This window comes from Culex quinquefasciatus, chromosome 2 (genome assembly GCF_015732765.1).
Source record: "Culex quinquefasciatus strain JHB chromosome 2, VPISU_Cqui_1.0_pri_paternal, whole genome shotgun sequence".
Classification (NCBI taxonomy): Eukaryota; Metazoa; Arthropoda; class Insecta; order Diptera; family Culicidae; genus Culex; species Culex quinquefasciatus.
Window position 1 is genome coordinate 4,111,671 of NC_051862.1, and position 22,647 is coordinate 4,134,317.

The 22,647-nt window shown below is 39.1% G+C and overlaps 1 protein-coding gene and 1 long non-coding RNA gene across 3 annotated transcripts in view; one reads left to right on the forward strand and one right to left on the reverse strand.

The window, feature by feature from the left end:
* Nucleotides 1-19,610, forward strand: part of LOC6052913 (sarcolemmal membrane-associated protein) — a 36,924-nt gene extending 17,314 nt beyond the window's left edge. For both annotated transcript variants that reach the window (XM_038253026.1, XM_038253027.1), the window contains 9 exons: nucleotides 11,742-12,101; nucleotides 15,276-15,431; nucleotides 15,492-15,841; nucleotides 15,900-16,212; nucleotides 16,271-16,417; nucleotides 16,478-16,618; nucleotides 16,683-16,812; nucleotides 16,869-17,332; nucleotides 17,393-19,610. In XM_038253026.1, coding sequence (XP_038108954.1) covers nucleotides 11,745-12,101; nucleotides 15,276-15,431; nucleotides 15,492-15,841; nucleotides 15,900-16,212; nucleotides 16,271-16,417; nucleotides 16,478-16,618; nucleotides 16,683-16,812; nucleotides 16,869-17,332; nucleotides 17,393-18,331 — 2,997 coding nt within the window. In that variant the 5' untranslated portion in view covers nucleotides 11,742-11,744 and the 3' untranslated portion in view covers nucleotides 18,332-19,610. The remainder of the gene's footprint in view (nucleotides 1-11,741; nucleotides 12,102-15,275; nucleotides 15,432-15,491; nucleotides 15,842-15,899; nucleotides 16,213-16,270; nucleotides 16,418-16,477; nucleotides 16,619-16,682; nucleotides 16,813-16,868; nucleotides 17,333-17,392) is intronic.
* Nucleotides 19,611-20,712: 1,102 nt separating this feature from the next.
* On the reverse strand, nucleotides 20,713-21,441 carry LOC119767786. Its single transcript, XR_005277704.1, has 2 exons — nucleotides 21,158-21,441; nucleotides 20,713-21,093 (listed from the first exon to the last, which is right to left on the reverse strand). It is a non-coding gene; the product is annotated as an uncharacterized LOC119767786 (long non-coding RNA).
* Between the last annotated feature and the right edge of the window lie 1,206 nt (nucleotides 21,442-22,647).

Consider the following 22,647-nt stretch of genomic DNA (forward strand, 5'->3'; position numbering starts at 1 on the left):
CTTTGTCAAGCGATGTTTATAAAAACGGGCGGATTATACCGACCATGCATGGATGGGGGAGGATGTAATACGCGCTAAGTTTTTCCTTTTTTCTTGGGTATAGATATAGAATGAAGGCAAAATGTTCGCATCTTTAGATCTGTTGCTGATGATATCAGGAAGTATGCTAATTTGTTTCATGTGTTTATGAAGATTTTTATTCTCGTGAAAAACTTTTCACAAATAATATGAATGGTTAATTTAGAAGCAATGCACGATAGTGCATGTAGTGCAATTATTAGTCACCTTCACACCACTATTTGGACGATTGGTTCTAAATTGACGCATCAATGGAATTGCTCAAGGTTGCCATCGATTTTCCTTCACTCAATTTATATGTTTTTTCCTATCGTTTGTTGTGCTGTGAAGTTAAGGGTTCTGCCTTTCCTAAAATTTCAATTATTTAAAATCCAACCAAAGCGCTACGGATTATTTGGCCTAGCCCCTTTTTCTCCATCAATTTCCCTCGAGAGACTGAGAGAGAAGGAAAAAGGACCACAAAAACCAAAAACGTCGTACCGATTTAATACTTCCTGTATCGTTAGGTCGTTCGTTAGTGTATCCCAAAAATTCAAAGTATTCCTCGTCCCCAAACACGATGTGTTGCTCCCCAAAAGCATAAACTTAGACACATAATAGTATAGCAGAGCATGAGGAAGAGCATCGAAACCACTTATATGCCGTTTAGTCGTCGACGACGACGCCGCCATCCTCATCCTCATCGGTGAATGTGCGATTTATAAATAGGTGGGCCAGAATAGAACGACAAACAAAACCAAAAAAAAAAAAGAATTCCCCAACCAGAAAAAAGCGCCAAAATCAACCAAAGTCGTTCACTCGTCGCCGTCGTCGTCGGCTGTCTGTCTTTCGACGGAACGGGAACGACCGGGGTTGTTGTTGGGGGGCCAGGGTTAGCAAGATATGTTTTGCACTGCTTTGTGCCGCCGGATTTGGTGATGATGCCGACGATGACAAGCTAATGCAACGACCTCTGGCGGTGGCGCTGGCTGTCAGCTGTCAGAGCATTTTTTTTCCAATTTTGGGAGAAAAGTTGAGAGCCGTGTGTCATCGTTTGCAAATATTGAAATTGTTGTCTTTGAAATATTCAACACACTAAACTGTAACTAACGATCTTAATTGGTATTGACGGAATCTCTCACGATTTGCGTGATTTTCAGTCTAAACGAATACTAAATCTCCGCCTTGTAACTATGCAGCATTGCATGTTTGGGCTTCAACAGCTTAAACACAAAATGTTTCTCAACCTGTTGAACCGAGATATCGGAAAGCAACAAAAAAAACTGTTGAATTTCTTTCAACGACATCGATAATCTCGCCGCGGTGCGAGGTCAAGCAATTGTTGCACCGAGACCAACCAGGGTACGTAATCTAGCACATTGAACACGGAAATGGGGGTAATGGTGCGGAGATGAAAGGAGCCGAACGGCGCAAATCGATGCCTGTCATGCCAGCAGCGAAATGGCGCTTTTTGCATCGATGATCGCCGGTTGCATCAGGGGGGTGGTTCAGGTATAATGCACCGCTAATTGTTACAATTTTCATTTTTATTTGCTTCGGTGCCACTCTCACTTTTATTCGATTTCACGATTGGATGGGGGTTGTGAGGAAGTAGATGAAAGTATTGTAACAAATGAAATCCTGTGAAACTATGTAAAATTGCCCAAAGGCAAAGTGTAAACAAACAACCTATCTTGCATATTCCTCATATAAACATCAACTGACGTGGGAAGGATAGACTGTTTGTTTGCACTTCGTATTTGGTCGATTTACCTTGTTGTTCTTGAATTATTGAAACACTACACTTGAATAAAAAGAATAAAATCTAAAAAAAAATACAATACCTAAACATCTAGAATTTGATAAAAGGGCTAAAATACTCACTAATTTTCTTTTCGTATGTGCAGTTTTGTACCTACGAAACAACAATTTTATCCAGAAGAGCCAGTCTCTGAGATTTCGGTCAATCGATTTTTTTTGTATTTTTTAATCCGACTGAAACTTTTTTGGTGCCTTCGGTATGCCCAAAGAAGCCATTTTGCATCATTAGTTTGTCCATATAATTTTCCATACAAATTTGGCAGCTGTTCATACAAAAATGATGTTTGAAAATTCAAAAATATGTATCTTTTGAAGGAATTTTTTGATCGATTTGGTGTCTTCGGCAAAGTTGTAGGTATTAATATGGACTACAATGAAAAAAAAATATACAAGGTAAAAAAAAATGGTGATTTTTTATTTAATTTTTTGTCACTAAAACTTGATTTGCAAAAAAACATTTTTTTTTATTTTTTGATATGTTTTTGAGGACATTAAATGCCAACTTTTCAGAAATTTTTAGGTTGTGCAAAAAATCTTTGACCGAGTTATGAATTTTTTTATCAATACTGATTTTTCAAAAAAATCGAAATATTGGTCGCAAAAATTTTTTAACTGCATTTTTCGATGTAGTAGTACTTTAGTAAAATTTTGATAAAGTGCACCGTTTTCAAGTTAAATCCATTTTTAGGTGACTTTTTTGAAAATAGTGGTAGTTTTTCATTTTTTTAAATTAGTGCACATGTTTGCCCACTTTTGAAAAATTACTTTTAAAAAGCTTAGAAAATTCTCTATATTTTGCTTTTTTGAACTTTGTTGATACGACCCTTAGTTGCTGAGATATTGCCATGCAAAGATATAAAAACAGGGAAAATATGTTTTCTAAGTCTCACCCAAACAACCCACCATTTTCTAATGTCGATATCTCAGCAACTAATGGTCCGATTTTCAATATTTTCAAATATGAAACATTTGTGAAATTTTACGATCTTTTCGAAAACAATATTTTTCAACAATATTAATCAAGACTAACATTTCAAAAAGGCGTAATATTGAAAGATTGGCCATTTTAAAATGTTAGTCTTGATTTAAAAAAAAATGGAAATATTGTTTTCGGAGAGATCGAAAAATTTCACGAATGTTTAATATTTTAACATTGTAAATCGGACAATTAGTTGCTGAGATATCGACATTAGAAAATGTTGGGTTGTTAGGGTGAGATTTAGAAAACATATTTTTTACCTGTTTTTAAATCCTTGCATAGAAAAATTTTCCAAAAAGTGTATTTTTTCAAAATTAAAAATATTGTGCAATCTCTCTTCCATCTCTGAATAAAATGTTTTCAAATTGATGAGAATGAAAAAAATCATTATCTCTTCACAAAAATAAAAATAAAAATATTTTTAGAATTTCAAAATCAAGCTTTACATTTAAAAAGGACTTTTATTTGATTTTAAAATTTTGTTCAATTTCTATCTGCACAAATAGAACCTCTTTTTAAATGTTGGATACAAAATTCTAATAATTTCGTTTGACAGTCCAGACTCGATTATCCAAAGTTTGATATCCGAAGGTTTCTCAAGAACTTCGGATAATTTAAAAAGATTTTTTTTATTCTTCTCACTTCAACATCAAATCCGAGTCATGTGAGTCTGTTTTAGACAAATAACAGTGACTGATTGTCAGTTAAATTAACAAATGCATTTTCTCAATACTTTATCACCGCCATATTGGATTTAGAGCATTTTTGGGCTCGAAGACCCAAAACAAGATTTCAAAAAAGAAAGGTTTAGATTTGATTTTCCGTAGTAAAGTGTTTACGAGGACTTCAAATAATCCAGTCTGAATTATATTTAAAAAGAATATTTATAAAAATTCTGGGTTCGTTAAAAATTGTCTGTAAATATTGTTTTAGGAGTGCAAAATTTGCCATAGTTGTTTTGAAAACTTTATATTAATACCAATTTAAAACCATTGATCTAGTAACAATATGAATTCGAAAATAAAATTACAGTATATCTAGTATTTATTGTAATTACAGTCCAGACTCGATTATCCGAAGGCCTTGGCAAAATTTCACTTCGGATAATAGAAACTTCGGATAATCTAATCACAAAAAAAATTACCCTAAAGTGATTTTTAATTTTTAAATCCAAGATGGCGACCAAAATGGCGGTGATGAAATAATGAAAAAGAGCAATTTTTTAATTTTATTGGCAACCAATAACTCAAATTTGACTAAAATGGTCAAAGTCTTATACAAACCTTCGGATAATCGATACTTCGGATAATCGAGTCTGGACTGTATTAAATAATGATACATTGATGTTTAGCAAATATTAGCAAAAAAAAAAAGTTCGTAAATTATTTTAACTCTGATACTATATATTAAATATTACATTAAGTCATTAAAATGCAAATCAAAGAAAAGTCTAAAATATTAAATTTGCAATTTACGTTTCCTGTCTTTGCACTGCTAGTGGAATAGACCAATAACTTTTTGTTGTCATTTCACTCCAAACTATGCCATGTTCCATCATCTGATGAGATCGTGCCAATCACGCAAATATATACGTTAGCTCAAGCCGAGCACAACCCGGGGATAACTCTGTCCGTTTGCGTTGCCCCTCTGTGTGTAATTGCACCACCGTGCGCTGGCTGGCCAGTGTTTGTACATGTACCCCGAGACAAAGTGTCTCTGTCCGGGTTACCGCGTCATACCGAGGTGAACAACTACAGTGGCAGGTGAAACAACGGACCGACGACGACGACGACGACTCATTGCGGAGTTATCAATCACGAGTTTTTCCACCTCCCTTGGACTCGTTGAACTCTTGGTCTGCTTCCAATGCAGACATCGGCCACACTTCTCGGGTTGTTTGTTTCAGAGTTCAACGGTTTCGTTAATATTTGCCCTGGGCGCGGAGTCCCTCAGAAAGGAGCAGAGCGTGTCTTGGCGCGATGAACGGACAAGGACACGGATATCCTTGGATTCGCTAATTAGCAGGGTTGTTAAAATATCAAAATATCAGCTCTCAGCAACTACAATTATCTCGCCTGAATATTCATGCCTCAAATACAACTGCTCTTCTCTCTTCATTGAAACTCTCAGCGCCGAACATAGCCGAACACGTTTTCATGTTTACCCACTCGCGATTGACATTTTCCTTTTCTCTCTCATTCCCGCTTCCACGATCATCCTACCGCAACAGCGTTTAACCACAAAAGCCGCCACAAAACCAATTTCGCAAACGCAGTTTAACGGGACGTCATGCGTGGTCGGCTTCTAATCGCCATCTCGCGTTCTCTCATTGCAGTTTTCGGAGATATTGAGAGACTCAGCGGTGAGAGCGCATAGTCGAGGAAAAGGGGAGGAGTGATAGAGAGAGAATGACATCGCTGGGAATCACGAGACACAAGAAGAGATTTCACAAGCTATAGTGACGGCCGCTATACTCTCAGATATTTTTGGTGCAGAGATAATCTATTGATAGCTTTTTTATCACTCATTTGCAACACTGCTAATTAGAATAGCGCTTTGCAGGTCATGCGTTTTCGCTTTTTTGTTTGTTTGTTTTGTAGCACAAGGAGACCACGCCTTAGACTCAGTTCCCTAATTGGACGTACAGGTGCGGGTGGTGTCAGTAGCAGCGCGGTCACACCTGGTCCACGCTAGGAATGAGTCATAAACTACCGGTTGGGGAGTCTACTACTCGTAATAAACGAAATCCAACTGCCTTTGAACAATGAGAAAGTGTAAGAATAAAAGGTTAAAATGTGTGCAAATTTACACAAAACTACAATCTCGACCATTAACGGCGCCGGCCATGTCGTTTTGTAGATCTCGGTTTTTAAAACACCTTTTTCGTTTTTTAATTTTAAGTAAAACTTCCAACGGTGCCAAACAGTCTGAAGGTGGAACTGTCTGCTCTCTGTAGGACAGTAGAACCAACGAACTGCGCTATCGATTTTCCTTTGGCCGACGTTCTGTGTCGAGCTTTGTTTACCTTTTTTGCACCTCTCGACTTCTCTCCGGCCGACTGAAGTTGGCAAGTGTAGGCCGCTGATACAAGCCTAAACAAACTCCGCCCGGAAGCTAATAAACTGCTTTCTTATTTTTCTCATTCGTTTGCTCGTTTGCGAGCACGAAAGTACTTGCTACATGTCACAACCATAGCGCGAGTTGCGATTAAAGCGCAATCATTCTCGCTTGAACTCGTGACCTGGAAGCTGTCGCCAGAAGAGGGAGACTGTCGGAATTTGGTCACCAACCAAAAACCGTAGACAAGCCCCGCACACGCAGCCAACATAATAAACATTATTTATGAAAACACAGTCAATGCGACACTGACTGCTGACTGGATGTTGGATCGGTGCCAAGCGCGACCGGCGTCGTCGTCGGATATGGGAAAAGTTGGTCTTTTACATCGAGAAGAAGAAGAACTGCGGGGAATCTGAGTCTATTTTTCTGTTTCTGGTCGGAGAGCATTCACCTTTCTGGGGGAAGTTCCGGAGTGCTTTCGAGATATCGCCGACCGTGCTGTATAGAGAAAGTCGAGCATAAGTTTGTGGATGCACTGAATCGAAAAGCGTTTAGATTTATGATGCCATTTTGATACTGGCTATGAGGGGGGCCACTTAAAGCGATAAGGTTTATGTATGGTATTTGAAAGGAATTTATGATTAAGAAAATATTGGAAGAATTGTATTGAATTACCCATAACTGAGGAGTTTGGTCATTTTAAAGATCTGGAAACAGTTGCTAAATCATCAAAGGTCGGAGTTGAATGTTATAAAACTCAACGTTTAGGAACAATTTTAGGCAAAACCCTCTTCGTCAACTCTCTAACGCCCATTGTTATTTGATCTTGCCCTTTAAATTTCATCCATTTTGATCAATTCTTTTTTCAGTTACAATGTAAAACGTTAAAAATGTTGATACTGCTCTGTGCGGAAAGGTTGTCATCAAATTTCAATAACTAGTTGTCTGTAACGCATTCTTAGTTTATTTCAATATTTACATGATTCGTTACATTTTTTCCACTATCTCTTTAATATCGACAAATAGAGAGTTGACTGTTTTTTTGCTGTCATTATCACAATATGGTTTAAAAACACACTGAACACTTTGCTTGTCATCTTTTTCTTTCAATATAAATAATTTGCGTATTTTAAAATCAAGATTAACTTTTCAAAAGGTTCAAAAATAAATAATTTTCCTTATTTCATATTTTAGACCAAATCATATATTTTTTTTATTTTTTTTTTAATAGATTAAAAAATTTCGCAATAGTTTCAATTATAAACTTTGAAAATCGGACGAATTCACTAGTTCTCGAGATATATTTAGTTGAAAATTATGTGACTAATTATGTGACACTTAGAAGAGGAATTCATTTTTATCGATTCCAATTCTTTTCGAGGCTGTTGAAACTAACTGCCTGATATTTAAGGTTCTAGAGAGAAAATTACAGGAATCTTTTCTCAGTATTTTTAACATATTTTTTCATTGGTGCTTTTCTTTCAAGAATCATTTTGTAATCGAAAAATAATAATTTATACTTAAAAGTAGCTATAACTTGAAAACGGTACATTTTATCAAAAACATCTAAACCAGATTTTGCACCATCTCGCACCATGAAATCTAAGATTGTAAAATACGTATTTTGGGAACTGAACTTTTGGTCATGAAAAGTTAAATAAAAAATATTGGATGTTTTTCCGTGTAGGTACCTATTTTTTCTGAAAAGTCATAATCATACCAACGACAGGTCGCATGATAGATCCGGACAACGTTTTATCAAAATACCTGAGATCCGGCCTCCAAAAAGTTCATAAATAACACTTAAGTGCATATAACTTTTGATAGGTTTGTCAGATCTTTGATCTTTTGAGCTCGTTGAAAAGGTAATTTAATTACCTTTCTGAAAGTGTATAGCATTGTGAGTTATCTTACAAAAACCACCCTTTTTACAATCTTCCGGACCATTGTTAAAATAGTTTTTTAAGAATAACTTTTGAAGTACTTAACTAAACTTTATAATTTTTTATAGCGACTTATGGGACCCCAAGACGGGTCGAATAAGACCAAAACGGTCCAAATCGGTTCAGCCAGTGCCGAGATAATCCAGTGCAAATTTTTTTGATCAACATCCCACCACACACACAGACATTTGCTCAGAATTTGATTCTGAGTCGATAGGTATACATGAAAGTTGGTCTAGGAGATCAAATTAAAAATTTCATTTTTCGAGTGATTTTATAGCCTTTCCTCAGTAAGGTGAGGAAGGCAAAAAGAAGAGCATTGCACTATTCAGTTTTAAGGAACTGAGAAATGTAGTTCTAGTATTTTCACGTTTCAGAAAAAAAAATGAAACAGATTAATTTAAATATTGAAACTCTTTTGATTAAAATTTTTCTGACACTTGTGTTATCATAGTTAAGGAGATATTAGACTATGATAAACAAACAAACTCGCACTTTTTGGTGTTTGACAGTTTGCCACACACTCGAACAAAGCAAACTGTATGCAGGCTGACATTTCCGAAACAAATGCAGGCAAACTGTAAAAAAGTGCGAGTCTGTTTTTTGACATAGTCTAATACCTTCTTTAAAAACTGATAACAGATGATGGGCCCGCTAGTTATATGAATAGATATTTATACTGAATCTCACTGTATTTATTCAATAGCTTATTGGTATTGATTTGAGCATTTGAATAGTTTTTGTAATTGCTCGCAACCTTTACGAACCAACATACTTCCACAACTCCATTAGCAATCGATTCCGGGAATGTCGTGTCCCTGGCGGGGCGGGGTCTTTCGTTTCGAAGATTCTAATGAACACGTTTCCTCAAGACGACATCATTCCGCGAATGCCTCGATTGGACAAGTTTATTTTTCCGCTCCTCACATATGTCGCCTGACAGTACTACAAACACTGTAAGTATCGTATGTGTGCATGTATTTGAAGAGTTCTTGATGAGCAGCACACAAACAAGAATGACGACGATGGGACACACGCCCTTTTGGAAGTTTTGCCTTTCTCTCCAACTTTATACGCCGCCGGAGGAGCAATCGAAGCGCAGTCAGGCATGGAGTAGATATAGGTGGGGGCGTCCCGTACTTCCTAGCCAGATATCTGACAAAATAAAATTGACAAGTCATAAAAAATTACGACGGCGATTGGATTGGAGCTGGAAGGCTCGTGCCCTGAAGGAATGCACATCTGTTGCGCTTCGTGAGCCAAGACGATTTAGTCAGCGCACGTCTGGCAGAGTTCCCCCCTTCTATTACACCTTAGTACCCTTTAGTACAACTACTACCGAAGGTAGGGAACATGGCGCGGGAATCGCGTTACAGTTACAGGAATGCACTCTCTTCCAGCCGAGCCAAGCCCTTGTTGTACACGAGTCGTGGCAGAGAGTTAAGTGGAGTGAAGTTGTTAAACGGTATTTACTTTATATGCATTGCTGGTTGTTTGCTTCTGTGGAAGATTTGGGCCATGTATGTAGATTTCCAGATCGTTGGTTGGCGGCAGGCCCCGGTTACGTTCTGCGTGCGTACACCATTTGAATACAATTGGGGCGATTGTGAAGGGCTACCACAACAACAAAAGGTATACTGCTGATATGGCAGGGCAGTGCAGCGGCGTTTGGACGGGAACTCCGTGTGCGGTCTAGACGATTGTAGCGTTATCTTTGGAACTCTGCGTTTGAGGGGGCTTAATGGGAACATTACTCATTAGGTAGAACTGCCCCTTTGAATGAATAAGTTAAGGTTAACAATTTCCAGTTGATTCAATACAAACTTGGAGAAATTAATTGATATTTGTATCGTTATCAAAAGTATACAAAAGGGTGGTACTCCTCATTAAACGGTGTTCAATTTCAATAAAACTTTCTACGGGCGATAAAGTTTATCACGGCGCATTCGGCTGCATTTTGTACCTCCTATCCAGTTATCGATTCGATACGACTAAACCGTTCAGTTTTCACTGCCTCCTCCGCCTTCATCACTTCATTTTAGGAGACACCACACCGACTGTCATAAAAATTAACAACCTCCCTGGTGCAGCGGAACCCGCACCCGTTTGCCTTCTCAATTTTCACCCGAATGATTTGAGCGAGATTTACACGATGCACTTGCGACGAACAGCTGTTTCTTTCAATAACAACACAAGGAATTCCTTTCAGTGGTGAAGCAAAATAATAATAAAACGAGAAGCCTTTCGTCGACCATTGATAAGTATCAGATTTCAGCGTGGCGAAATTTCTGTCTGTTGTAGATATATATAACGTAACTCGGTGAAGATCTCATCTGCTCGATTTTTCAAATCTCGAAAATTACCCTATAAAAATGTCGCTGTATTGTAATATGCATCGTAAAATTTTAGGGTCAAACTCATCTGATTGCCCTTTTCCAATGCAGCGAGAGAGAGTGCAACTAACTTTAGTAACGTCACTAGCAGCAACATCAGTGTAGGTAGGTCATCGTTATTAGATGAACTATACGAGTGTGTAGGAGGGGAGAAACCCCTCGACCTCGGGGCGATTCGTTTCGAAACAGTGCTCCATTTGTTTCAGCGTAACTTGATTCGACGGAATTTGCCAGATGTGATTTTAGTTCAGGGTTGATTTACTTCCCGCGTATAGATTAGAGATGGGTTTTAGTATTTTTAGTATACGACATCGAGTTCGAAGACGTCGTCTTCCTGTTACGTGATTCATGCGTCCTAGCTCAAAAGCACACAAGTTGCTCAATTCTAGTCAGTTCCTTTTTCCTATATGCAGCTCAGCAAACTGAAACCCACGACATCGTCGCCGCAGACCATGTCTGTTTGTTTTTATTTAACTTATTTATTTGCTTTTGGGGATCGACTGTGCGTTTTACACGGGCGTATTCTTCGATTTTGTGAAGTTTGCTGACTACTCTAACCCCCATGTATTGTGTTCTGTTTGATTTGAATCATCTTACGAAACTTGTCTCTTTGTAAGAAACCTCAAATCTGTAGTTTTACCTCTTAATACACTTCACAAATCGCTCTGATAAAGTAATTTTCAAACTACTGTTTTACATCTCCCCTCTGGCCAGTACCAACCAGACCAGCGAGAGCACTCGCATTCTGGCTTATCCGCGCACGCTAGCTAGCCTACATACATGTTTTTCGCAGTGTTTTATTTTTACCCACATTCGACGACCTCCTTGCCCGTAGCGTAAACTCTGCTTCCACCTCGCGTCCGCCCGCACGTGCGTCGCCACAATTTGCACCGCAAAATCGCGAAACTCGGCTGGCTGGTACAAGATATCCGACGTCCAGCCTAATTCTGTCTTAATTTCTTCTCTCTTGGGTTGGCTTTCTTAACTCTGTGCTGCCTCCTTTTTGATTTATTTTTATTTTTGTTACATACTCGACTTTTTCAGCACTTGTCGTATTTATCCAGCTCGGCAAAAACATTTTTTTTTTCTTGCTGCATAAACTACTTTATATTTGCCTAATTTGACAATCAAAATTGCAGTTTTACTTATTCCTAATTACCAGTAAAGGGTTAAGTCGCTCAATCTACTGCTCTCTGGGGAGTTGCTCTCCTGGCGAGAAGCAAAAAATTAATAAACATGAAAACGAACAAGTTTCGCTTGGCGAATTAATGCTCCCCGTGCCCAAGACGGTATCGATGTTATCATCCACCCTCCCCATGGTCTCACCTGTGCTGGGTGTTTGTGCCCCAGGGCACGACGATTACCGGTTCAGGTGTGTCGGGAAACTCTCTCGCAAGTGTCTTGTGTTTGTTTGTTTTTGTTTCCATTTCGCGAGCCGTGGCGCAATCTAACTGACTTTCTTTCCACCTTTTTTTTTTCTCCGCGCAGGTCATGGTGATTATAAACAATAGAGATGATTATTTATCCTTCCTGAAAGTGCCAGGAGTAAGAATGCAAACTGCTGTAGTGAGCAACAACAACTCCTCGACGACGACACTCACCAGGGACTCGCAGGTCCAGCAGCAGGTTCAGCAACAGCAGCAGCAGCAAAACAACAACAATAACAACAACAACATTGCGCTGCAGAACAATACCAACGGCAGCAGCAACAACAACAACGGTATCAACAGCAACGGAGTGAATGTCAACAACAACAATAACAACAACAACAACATTAACAACAATAACGGCCTCCCGGGACTGGCCAAGGCGGTGCTGATCTGCCGGCAGAATTCGCACCCCTTCAATGTAAGTATGAAGCATTGGTAATTTGAAATTAGTATTTTAGCTCTATTAGAATGTTAGCCCTGAGTTGAAAATTTTGATAATATTTTTATATCACCTAACTAACTGTTACAAATAATTCTTTTTGGATTTTCAATTTCATTTTATAACAGTAATAATAATTTATTCAAAATTTGACCTTCTTTTCAAAATATTAAAAAAAAAACACATTTTTTTAAAATCCATATCCGGGAACTAGAGAATACAACAACATTCAAAGTTGCGAAAAACATGCCTTTTTTGTACCCCAAAACATAATTAAAATGAAAAGAAGTATTTTATGGATTTAATTTTTGTACCCGTGATATAAAAAACGGTTATTTTTTTAAAGGTTCACTTCCAGAGTTTTTTTTTTTAAAAGGACCAATAAACTATTGCCTTTCATATGTTTATAGGACCTAATAAAAAAACTCTAGACTTTTGTCTTTAAATAATACATCAACATTATTCGAATTTGTAATTTTAACCCATTTGAAATGTTAGGCTTGATTTGAAAAGTTTGAAAATATTGTTATCAAAAAAAGTTGAAGATGCTGTATCTCATCTTCAAGTTGTCCGATTAACAAATTTATTATCTCCTTTGCTTTCCAAGAAATTTCACTGTACTTTTTTAGGCAAATATTTTTAAATTTAGTCGTTTCCTATAATTGCGCAACTGTTTCCGAATTTTTGAATTTTCATTTATTAATTTGGATAAAACTTTGCCCATGCATTCCCTATGTCAAAAGATGTAATTTTGCATATTTTTTTCATACAAGTCTCCATACAATTTTTGGAGCTGTTCATACAAAATGGGTATGTAAATGTATCTTGAGAAGAGATTTTCTGATCGATTTGGTGTCTTCGGCAAAGTTGAAGGTTATGATTAGGACTTTTTAGTTAAAACAAGATTCACGAAAAAAAAAATCTTTTTTAGATATAACTTTTTTTTGGCTATAGGTATATTCCAAAAATACGTATTTTTTCAATTTATTAATTTTTGTATGGAAATGGATTAAAAAATACTTTTTTTGTAGTTTTAAATTTTTGATTTTTTTGAGTTAAAAAAAAACTTCCAAAAGAAACACTGGAAAAAATATGTTCAATGTTTAAAAATTGAATCTTCAGCGAAATTTTCGGATTTTTTCAATAAAAATATTTCAAAAAAATCATAATTAAATCTAAAATATGAAATAAGGAAAATTATCAATTTTTAGACCATTTCTGATTTTGTCAATACAAATATTAAAAAAAAAATCATAATTTTATCTAAAATATGAAAAAAAGTAAAGTAATTTATTAAGCCCGATTCTAAATTTTTTGAATGATTTTCATTGAAAAGATCAGAAAATTTCGCAAAAGTTCCCTGAATTATCTTAATTTTTTTCTCACGAATTTAAAATAAATACTTGGTTTTGGAATTCATCATAAAAAGTAAAATAAAGAAAAAAGATTTTTTTATTTCCGTGTACAGTCATCCCACATATTCGGAACACCCACAAATTCGGAACACTTTTGTGATAATTTGTCAATAGCATGCCAAATGCAGCTTTTCTCTCGACCCTACTATTTTTAGGACCTTTATTTGGACATTCTCTTGCTATTTCACTAGTAAAAGTAGTAGTTTTAAACAAAAAACTGCATTTCAAGAATATTTTATTCCGAGCAGCAAAAAACTGCCTCCAAATTGCCTGTTTCATATGGAACACCTGATTGTGCCTCCCACAATTGTGGAACACCTGAATTTAACGGATATTTTCACAAAAAAAAGTTATCAGACCATGTATAAAACATCACTAAGCTTGAGTATCACTGGTTGCAGTGTGTGAAGTCATTATTTTGTTACAAATATGTACTCCTGGAGAGATCCAAAGTTTGTTTACATCCGTAAGAAAAAAGTGTTCCGAATTTGTGGATTTCAAGGGTCAAAGTTTTTCTTCAAAAACTTGATATAAAAGTAAAAATTTGCAGTTGTTCGATACAGCATTCAAAAGATCGCAAGAAAAGCTTTTAAATGAAAGTAAAAGCGAGTCAATAAGTTCAATAATCGATTTGCTATGATTTTTTGAACATTGGCCGATCTGTAAACTGTTCCGAATATGAGGGATGACTGTACCTTTTTTCTGAAAAGACATAAAATATATCAGAAAATCCCTTCTCAAGATACAGAATTTCATACATTTACATACCCGTTTTGTATGACCAGTCCCCGAAATTGTATGGAGACTTGTAAGGAAAAACTAATGATGTAAAATTACTTCTTTTGACATAGGATTTATCCAAATAAAAAAATACAAAGAAAAGTAGATTTGCGAAATCGTTGGCAATTGCAAAAAATAACAACTTTTGCTTTTTTTAAACTAGTTTTAAACATATTTTTTTAAATATTTTTTTAAATATTTTTTTAAATATTTTTTTAAATATTTTTTTTAAAATAATTTTGCGCAGTAAATTTCATATTAAAATGATCGATTCAAAGCATTAATCTTTCAAAACATTTGTTATTTTGTCATGTTTTGGTATTCCAAATCTAATAAACTAGCTCATAGCAGATCATTTTCCAGAAGCATACTAAATAATTTTGGTTCGATTAATCCATTTTTTGTTATTTTCAATGGACAGGCCTACTGTGTAAAATTAACCGCAAAGATGATTCGTAGAAATGGATTGAGTTATAACAAGACTTGTATTAAACTGACTCTAGCATAACAATCCAAACAATTTTCTATAGTTATAGGCTAGTACGCAGATCGGAAGGAAAGGCACAGCTTTACGAACAGCAGAACAAAGGAGTCGGAGTGATTTCTTGGGGCTTTTCTTCACCCTATCTGGCTTGTTTTAGCTGCCGCTGCTACCCATTTGATTTTTTTCTTGACCGGTTCCTTCCGAAGTGCATTTACCGCTTATACCGAAACAACTCACTATTGATCATCAGTTGACGTTCATTGACCAATATTTCGAAAGATATCCAATGAAATACATTGAGAGCTTATCTTCAGCAGCCCTACCTTAACGGATGCCAAATAAATTTAGTTAATTTAGGCGATTCTATGGATCAATATTGGAAATTGTCTTTCTGATCTGCATTTTCAATTTGAGAAGGATGGTCATTGCCATCTTAACGAGTGAATAAACCGTGTTGGTTTGTTGTTGTTCCAGAACCGCACCCTATTTCTCGAACCCCACCAGGAGGTCAAGGTTGGCCGGTCCGTCGCGCGGAACCGCGTCTCGGAGAACAATGCCATCTTCGACTGCAAGGTGCTGTCGCGGAACCACGCCGTCCTCTGGTACAACGACGGAAAGTTCTTCATCAAGGTGAGGGGTCGAATGAACTCTACGGAAGTGTTGAAGACTAAATGTCGTTCTCTGTTACAGGATACGGGCAGCAGTAACGGTACCTTCATCAACAATGTGCGCCTCAGCCAGACGAGCACCGAGTCGGAACCGTACGAGGTCAGCTCGGGCGATATCGTCCAGTTTGGGGTGGACGTTATGGAGAATACGCGCCGCGAAACGCACGGCTGCATAGTGGCCACGCTGAAGCTGTTCCTGCCGGATGGGCGCGAAACCAAGGCCAGCCAGTCGATCGGGGTGGGCGGCCAGAGCACGAAGATCCCGCCGGTGGACCTGTACCGGCTCAACCAGTACATCCAGGAGGCGAACCAGCGCGAGCAGATCCTGGAGACGAAGCTGACGAGTCTGCAGAAGATGGTGGAGGCGACCAAGTACTAAATTGCGGAGTTTGATGTGAGCGTAGATATTAATTCTTGTGCATTCTTGCAGACAAAACTCGGCCCTCGGCTGGCAGGCCATGATCGACGAGGACCGGCTGCTCAGCCGCATCGACATGCTCGAGAAGAAGCTGCAGTACTTCCAGAAGGGCATGACCGACGACAAGCTGCGCGAGGAGGTGCTGAAGCTGCAGGACGAAAAGTACCAGTACCAGAACTCGGCCAAGGAAACGCTGTGGAAGGTGCACCAGGAGCGGCTGGACGCGACCCACAAGCTGACGGCGATCGAGAAGGCCCTGTGCAGCAGCGAGGACGAGTGTTCGTTTTTGCGCGAGCAGCTCAGCAAGACGCAGCTGCAGTTACAGGTAGGTGGCTTGAAATCGTGCTGACAAGACACCCGGAACTAAATGTTGACTTTTTCAGGAAGTAACTGGCAGACTGGATGCACTGCAAAATCAGTACGACGAGCGGGTTTCGGCCGGCGAGGAGCAGCTCAAGGCGAAAGAATCTGAAGTGTCCAATCTGAGCCACGAGATCAACCTGCTGCAGGAGAAGATTAGCTTCTACGCGGTGAGTTGAAGTCAGTTGTTCGCCATTACGTTCAGTTACTAATTGGTTGGCATTTTGTAGTTTTACGCCTCGGACGAAGACGATCAACAACAGCAGCAGCAAGAGTACAACAACTCGGCGGTCTCGGATTGGCTGCTCAAATCTGATATTAAGAAATTGGAAGGATCTGAAGATATTATTAAGGCTATTTGTAACGATGCCGTGAGTATGACTTGTGGTTGAAAACCGAGCAGTTGATTGAAGTAAGTTTATTTTATTTGAACAGGAAGCTGATGCGAACTCGGACGAGAAGGAGATCAATCTGGAGGACAGCGTGATGCAGCTGCAGAAGCGGATCATGACGTTGGAGCGTAATATCTCACTGTTTATGGAGAACGACAGCAGGGTCGAGAATGGTGCGTTGAATATCCTACGCTCTCAAATTTCGTTCTAATTCCTCGCAATTTTCCAGAAAACAACGAGCCAAATGACAACGCCAGCGTGACTTCGACGTCGACGACCAACACGACGGTTCCGGGTGCCGTGTCCAACGACAACGCCGCCGATCCCCCGACGATCGCTGACGGCGAAGAATGCGACGGAAATCAGAACGTGCAAAACGCAACCGGAGAGTCCGACTCGCAGCCGTCCACGAACGAGACCACAACGACGACGACGACGACAGCGGCGGCCACGATTGCCAACTCGAACGCGGATCAGCCACAACAAAACCCGCCAAAGCGATCCTCGTCCGGTACGAAGCTGCCGGCCCACCTGAGCTGCGAGCTGAACCAGAACGTGCTGCGGCGGAATCTCAAACACATCAAGAGCGAGTGCGCGCTGCTGCTGCGACAGGTCAGCAAGGTGCGCGAGGACAACCGGAAGAGCGACGACAGCGTGGTGGCCAAAGTCAAGTACGATGAGCTGGAGGGCGAGGTGAGTTGGTTGGGCAGCTTTTCGTCTTTTGGGATTTTTCATGTTGTCTTTTATTTGTAGTTGCGAACGCTCAAGCAGGAGCTGGAGTCCCGGCCGCGGTCGGACGAGCTGGACAAGAAGCAGCAGCAGTGCGATAGTCTGAGCGAAAATCTGGCCACGTTGCGGATCGAGGCGGACGAGCTGCGGGCGTTGAACGATCGCTGCCAGGACGAAATGGAACGGATGGAGAACGAGTTGCTCAAGCAAAAGAACATAGAGAACGAGAAGCACAGTGCAATGGCGGCGCTCCACAAGCAGGAGGCGTTCTCGGTTGAGGAAGTCGTCGCCGTGGGGAAGGCTGAAGTAGAGGCGGTGCCAACGAAAGCGATCGAAGTGGCGTCCGTTGAGACGCAAACCGAAGTCGAGGAACCGGCCGTTTTGAGCGCCGATGTTAGCGAGAGTGATGTCTCGATATGTTCGAATCTGGGCGAGCTGGACGAAGACGATGACGACGATGAGGAGGACGACGACGAGAAGACGGAAACGATCGACACTACCGAGATATTCGTGGGCCAAAAGTTGCTCCAGCTGAACGAAAGTGGCCTCGAAACGACTGACTCAGCGACCAGCAATAGCCATAGCATCAGCATCAGCAGCAGTCCAAACGATAGCAATCTCAGTCTCGAGGGTGAGACGACGCCAGTGACGGTGACCGGCGGCGGAGAACCCAACGGAAGCATCCTGGAACGGGTCGAGAATCTGCCGCTGGAGAGCAGTAGCATCGAGCACGAGCTGGAGCTGATCAACCATCCGGATGTCCAGCGGGAGGAGGAACTGATTGCATTCAAGGAGAAATATACTCATCTCACGCAGGAGAACATCCGGCTCAACCAGCAGCTGCAGAAGCTGAGCGACGACTTTAGCCACTTCAAGAGCAAATCGGTCATGAATCTTCTGATGTACATAGCGCCCGTTATTGTTATCATTGGTTATTTACTGTTTAATCGTGTAGTATCGTAAAAGCAGCACTAGCAGATATTATTTTGTTCAGTTTAGCTCAGTTGCAGAGATTAGAGAATTTATAAATATTTATTTCAACTTCGGCTAAAAGCAGAGCGAGAGGGCCAGAACAGGATCTTCATTTTCGTACTTTATTTCGCGCGCCTTAATCACACGAGTTAAAAATTCAACGCACGATTTGCAAAACTTTCCCTTCCTTTTTCGGCCAATAGCTTTAAAATTTAGGTTTCTTTTCTTTTAATACATGTGTCTGTAGTTAAAATGTATTTATTATATCACCCAGAACGAGAAAATGTACTAACAGTTATTTAGAGGAAACAAAAAAACATGAAAATCAGACGTGGAAAGACGTGGCGCAGAAGGAGAAAACAGGATCAACTCACTCTTCTTACTTTCTGAACGCACGCGCGTGCATAATAATATTCAAGTAACGATAGCAAGAATCACTCTCTTTACAACAAAACCACACAACCGTACGAGTTTTAGAATTACACACACACACTTTCCAAGTCCGGTGCGGTGCGGGAAGTGGACGCGGACAATTATTATGCCCTATATCAGGTTAGCTTTTATAAACTCACAACACCCACACAAATAAACACACACACACATTTAATCTATAGAGAATACACGCGCTCCTAAACTAACGTAACGCTTGAGAAATTTGCAAAGGTGGTGAAAATCAGGTCTTCAAACGCGATTGGAATGTGGTGTCGTCCTGAACATGATCAAAATCTACAAAAAATCCAAACTGTACATTTTCCACACACACACAAAGAAAAAAAAAAACGCCATCCCGAAAAAAAAAAGAAAACTCGAATATGAATCCCGAAGCTCGAGCATTACACACATTGTAGCATATATATTACAGACAAGAGTACAAACCCAGAGAGACGACCCGTGCGCGACACACACGACCTGCACGACACATGACACGAGGGACAAATAATCGCGTGCGTAAGATTTCTGCGTTTCAAGAGGAAGAGAGGGCCACGTAAATCGTAATAATATGCCAATGAAGAGAGTTGCTAAAACGAACTGCTAATAACTGAGAACCCGTTTGAGAAGGAGAGGGCTCGAAATGTGTTTTGATCGTTGCAAATAAAGAAGTTAAGCAAAAAAAATCAGCCAAGTTGAAGGGCGAGCGCTTGAAGTGAACAAATAAAACAAACAAAAAACTGTGTACATTTATAAAATATACTTCATGAATGATGAACGATGGTGCCCGATGTCGGGGCACCGTATCAACTGCAAATAAAGAGAGAATTACAATAATAAATGCTGATTGTTTGTTATCAAGTTTCCGAAAAATTTACTGCCTCTAAATTATTTACGGCTTTGCAACATATTTCTTTAGCTGTTTTTAATTCATCTTTTTATCGATTTGATTTTATTGGTGAATAATCATCATCTCCCCCTTCTCGAGAAAGGTTTTGCGTGCGTTGCATCCACGGTATTTGCCGGTATGGTAACCTCCACAGTTGGCGCACTTGATGCGCGGTTTGGTTTGCTCTGCGTTGTCCCCCAAGTTCACCTTGATTGGTTTGTCTTTTTCTCATAGCTGTGATTTACTGTTTAAAATTTAAATTTTAAACCCTAATCTCTTTGCAACAGTCTCCACCACCCTTACTCTATTTGGTTAAAAGTTAGGGGATTTTGTGGGCTTTAAGTCCATGTTAATTACTTTTTGACCAATTGTATTATTTCTCATTATTTTACGACTTTTCTATAACAATTTTTTTCCACCCCCAAGACCCACTTTTAGGTCTTGACGACTTTTAGGTCTCAATCTATCTTTAATTGACGTTTCAAGAATCATTGTTTGTATCAATGCACTCTGAGAAGTTTTTGTGTTTTTGTTATCGGTAAAGCCGTTTTTTTTTTGCAGTGTGTCTAGAAACCTAATTGGGTCCTAAAATTAAGCTTAAATTTCCCAAGTAACCATCCAGCACTTAAACCCGGTCACTGTTTGGCCCTTAATGCGCTTTCACAGCTGCGAGTAAAAGCTAAACAGTTTTTACTTCAGCACTAACAGCTACTATAGTGCTGAATAGTGGCCGCTTTTGGACTTTACTCGGCTGGTTAAGTGCTGGCCTCGACTGTTACTGTCCACCCCTGCGGTAAACGTCAAAAAAAAAAGCGAGAGCAAAATTGTATCTATCTCCCTCTTTCCCCGCCTTTTCCCTACACACTCTCAATTCTATTTTTGGTTTGCCCACAGCTGCTTTACCGATTGAGTTATTTTTGTAATGTTGGTTTGCTGCTTATTCCAGAAGTGATGAAGTTGACGTCGCCGATGTGGTGGTTGTTCCTGAGCCCGTGTCCTCACGGCTATATGAGGAGTCGTTCTCTGCTGTGATTACAAGGATCCATGTACTTCATATGAATGGACACTAAACTTCTTTTTATTGGAATCTTTTGACATCATATAAATGCTTATAAAACTAATGTCTCCATTTTAAATGAAAGTGAATTTACTTTATTTTTACATTTATTTGCCAAGCACGTCACACGAAAACCAAAACAACTCCCTCCCGGTTTAGGGTAGCAACCTAGCTTATTCTCTCCGTTGTTGCCGATGACGTCATGCGGGTCATAGCCTTCGACGGTGCATCTGAAACTGTCCTGAAACTCGGTGCCACTGCCTCTTGCAAATTCCGGACTTCTTGTGGGCCAACCGTTGAACCAACACCCGAGCGGGACTCGCGGGAACGGCTGCTTGAAGGTCTCCGACATTGAGACGATGGATTATTCTGTAGAAACTGAAAACGTATAATTTAATAAATGAAAAATGGAAAAAAATATCTGATAATATCAGAAACTTACATGATAAAACACCTAAATATATATTAAAAAACAATTTCTGTACAAAAAAAATCCTGACTGTGTGACTGCAAGAGTGAGCAAGAAGTTTGTTTACTCTGGTACTCTCTCTTTCACACTTCACTCAAAGTCAGAATCGTGTTGCCAGTTTGATGGAAATTTTTAGAAGTGTTGCTAGTAGCGGCACTTAATCAGCATTATCTTAGCTTTTGACAATGCTAATGATTTAGTGCTGATTTGCATTAACAAATGCTGTTGGAAGACTAATCAGCAATAGAATGCCGATTTATTGCTATTTTAGGACTTTTTTAAGTGCTGGATGGTTACTTGGGTTGTGATATTATTGTTCACAACGATAAAGCTTATTTTTCTGAGTACAATGACCTTTTGAACGACCTCAAAGGATTTAAAATGGATTTTTAATTCAATTTTTAAAAATTAACTTCACGGCCCTTCTTGACAGAAAAGGTCCTACTTGACAGCTCGCCAAGGGGACCATAGTTGATCCATCGAAAAAATGTTGTCTTGACCATATTTTTTTTGCATTAAAATTAAAAAAAAGTGATCAGAGATGGTTTTTAATCGTGTTTTTTTACCGTTGTACAAGCCAATGTGAAATTGTGCCGAGCTACCGTGGCCGTGAGTTTACGGGTTTCGCCTTGTAAGCGGAAGGTGATGAATTCGATTCCTGTCTGGTTCGGCAGTCAGATCCCTTAAATGAGTATATCTGCTCTAGCGGCGTGCTCTATTTCCAATCCAGAGGTCGTGAGTTTGATCCTCGTACCTTTTTTTTTTTGGATTTTTGTGAACATAACCAAACTTTTCGGCACCCTCTACGAACGAACAACCAGTATTACAAACCTGCTGCAGGATCATGAATTTTCCGTAACAATAGAAAATTTGCAGCAAAGCTAAAAGACACATGTCGCCACCTATGAACAAATAGCGTAAACCTATGATTTTTTGAAAAAATGTGTTTTTTCCTTCATAATCAACATTTTTATAAATCTTATGCCGGATTCGGATGAGAAAAATTATTTCCAACAATTTGGTGTATAACTTCCCAATATTTGTTTGATTTTTCTATGAGAAAACTGTAAATTTAGAAAAAGATAGTAATTTGGACTATTTGGCAAGAAAGTCTGTCAAAAATCAATAAAAATTGTTGAATATACGTTAACACATCTTTATCAACTATATTACTGTTTATTTTATTGATATATACGGGGAAACTCATTTTTTCGTGTTCCAAAACATGTTTTTTAAAGAAAAAGGTCACAAATTTTTGCGCGCCCAAAAAATGATGTTCATTATTCTAAAGCAAAAACATTTTCTCGTCTTTTGCAACCAGTTTCATTAAGATTGATGCAGGGAACCATGAGAAATAAGCGATTTTGATCTTGAATCCAGCAGAAAGGGATACGATTTTTGACAAGTAACCTCATTTTGGCGCCACCTACATTTGAAACACAGGCGCGCTGCAAAACCTCAAT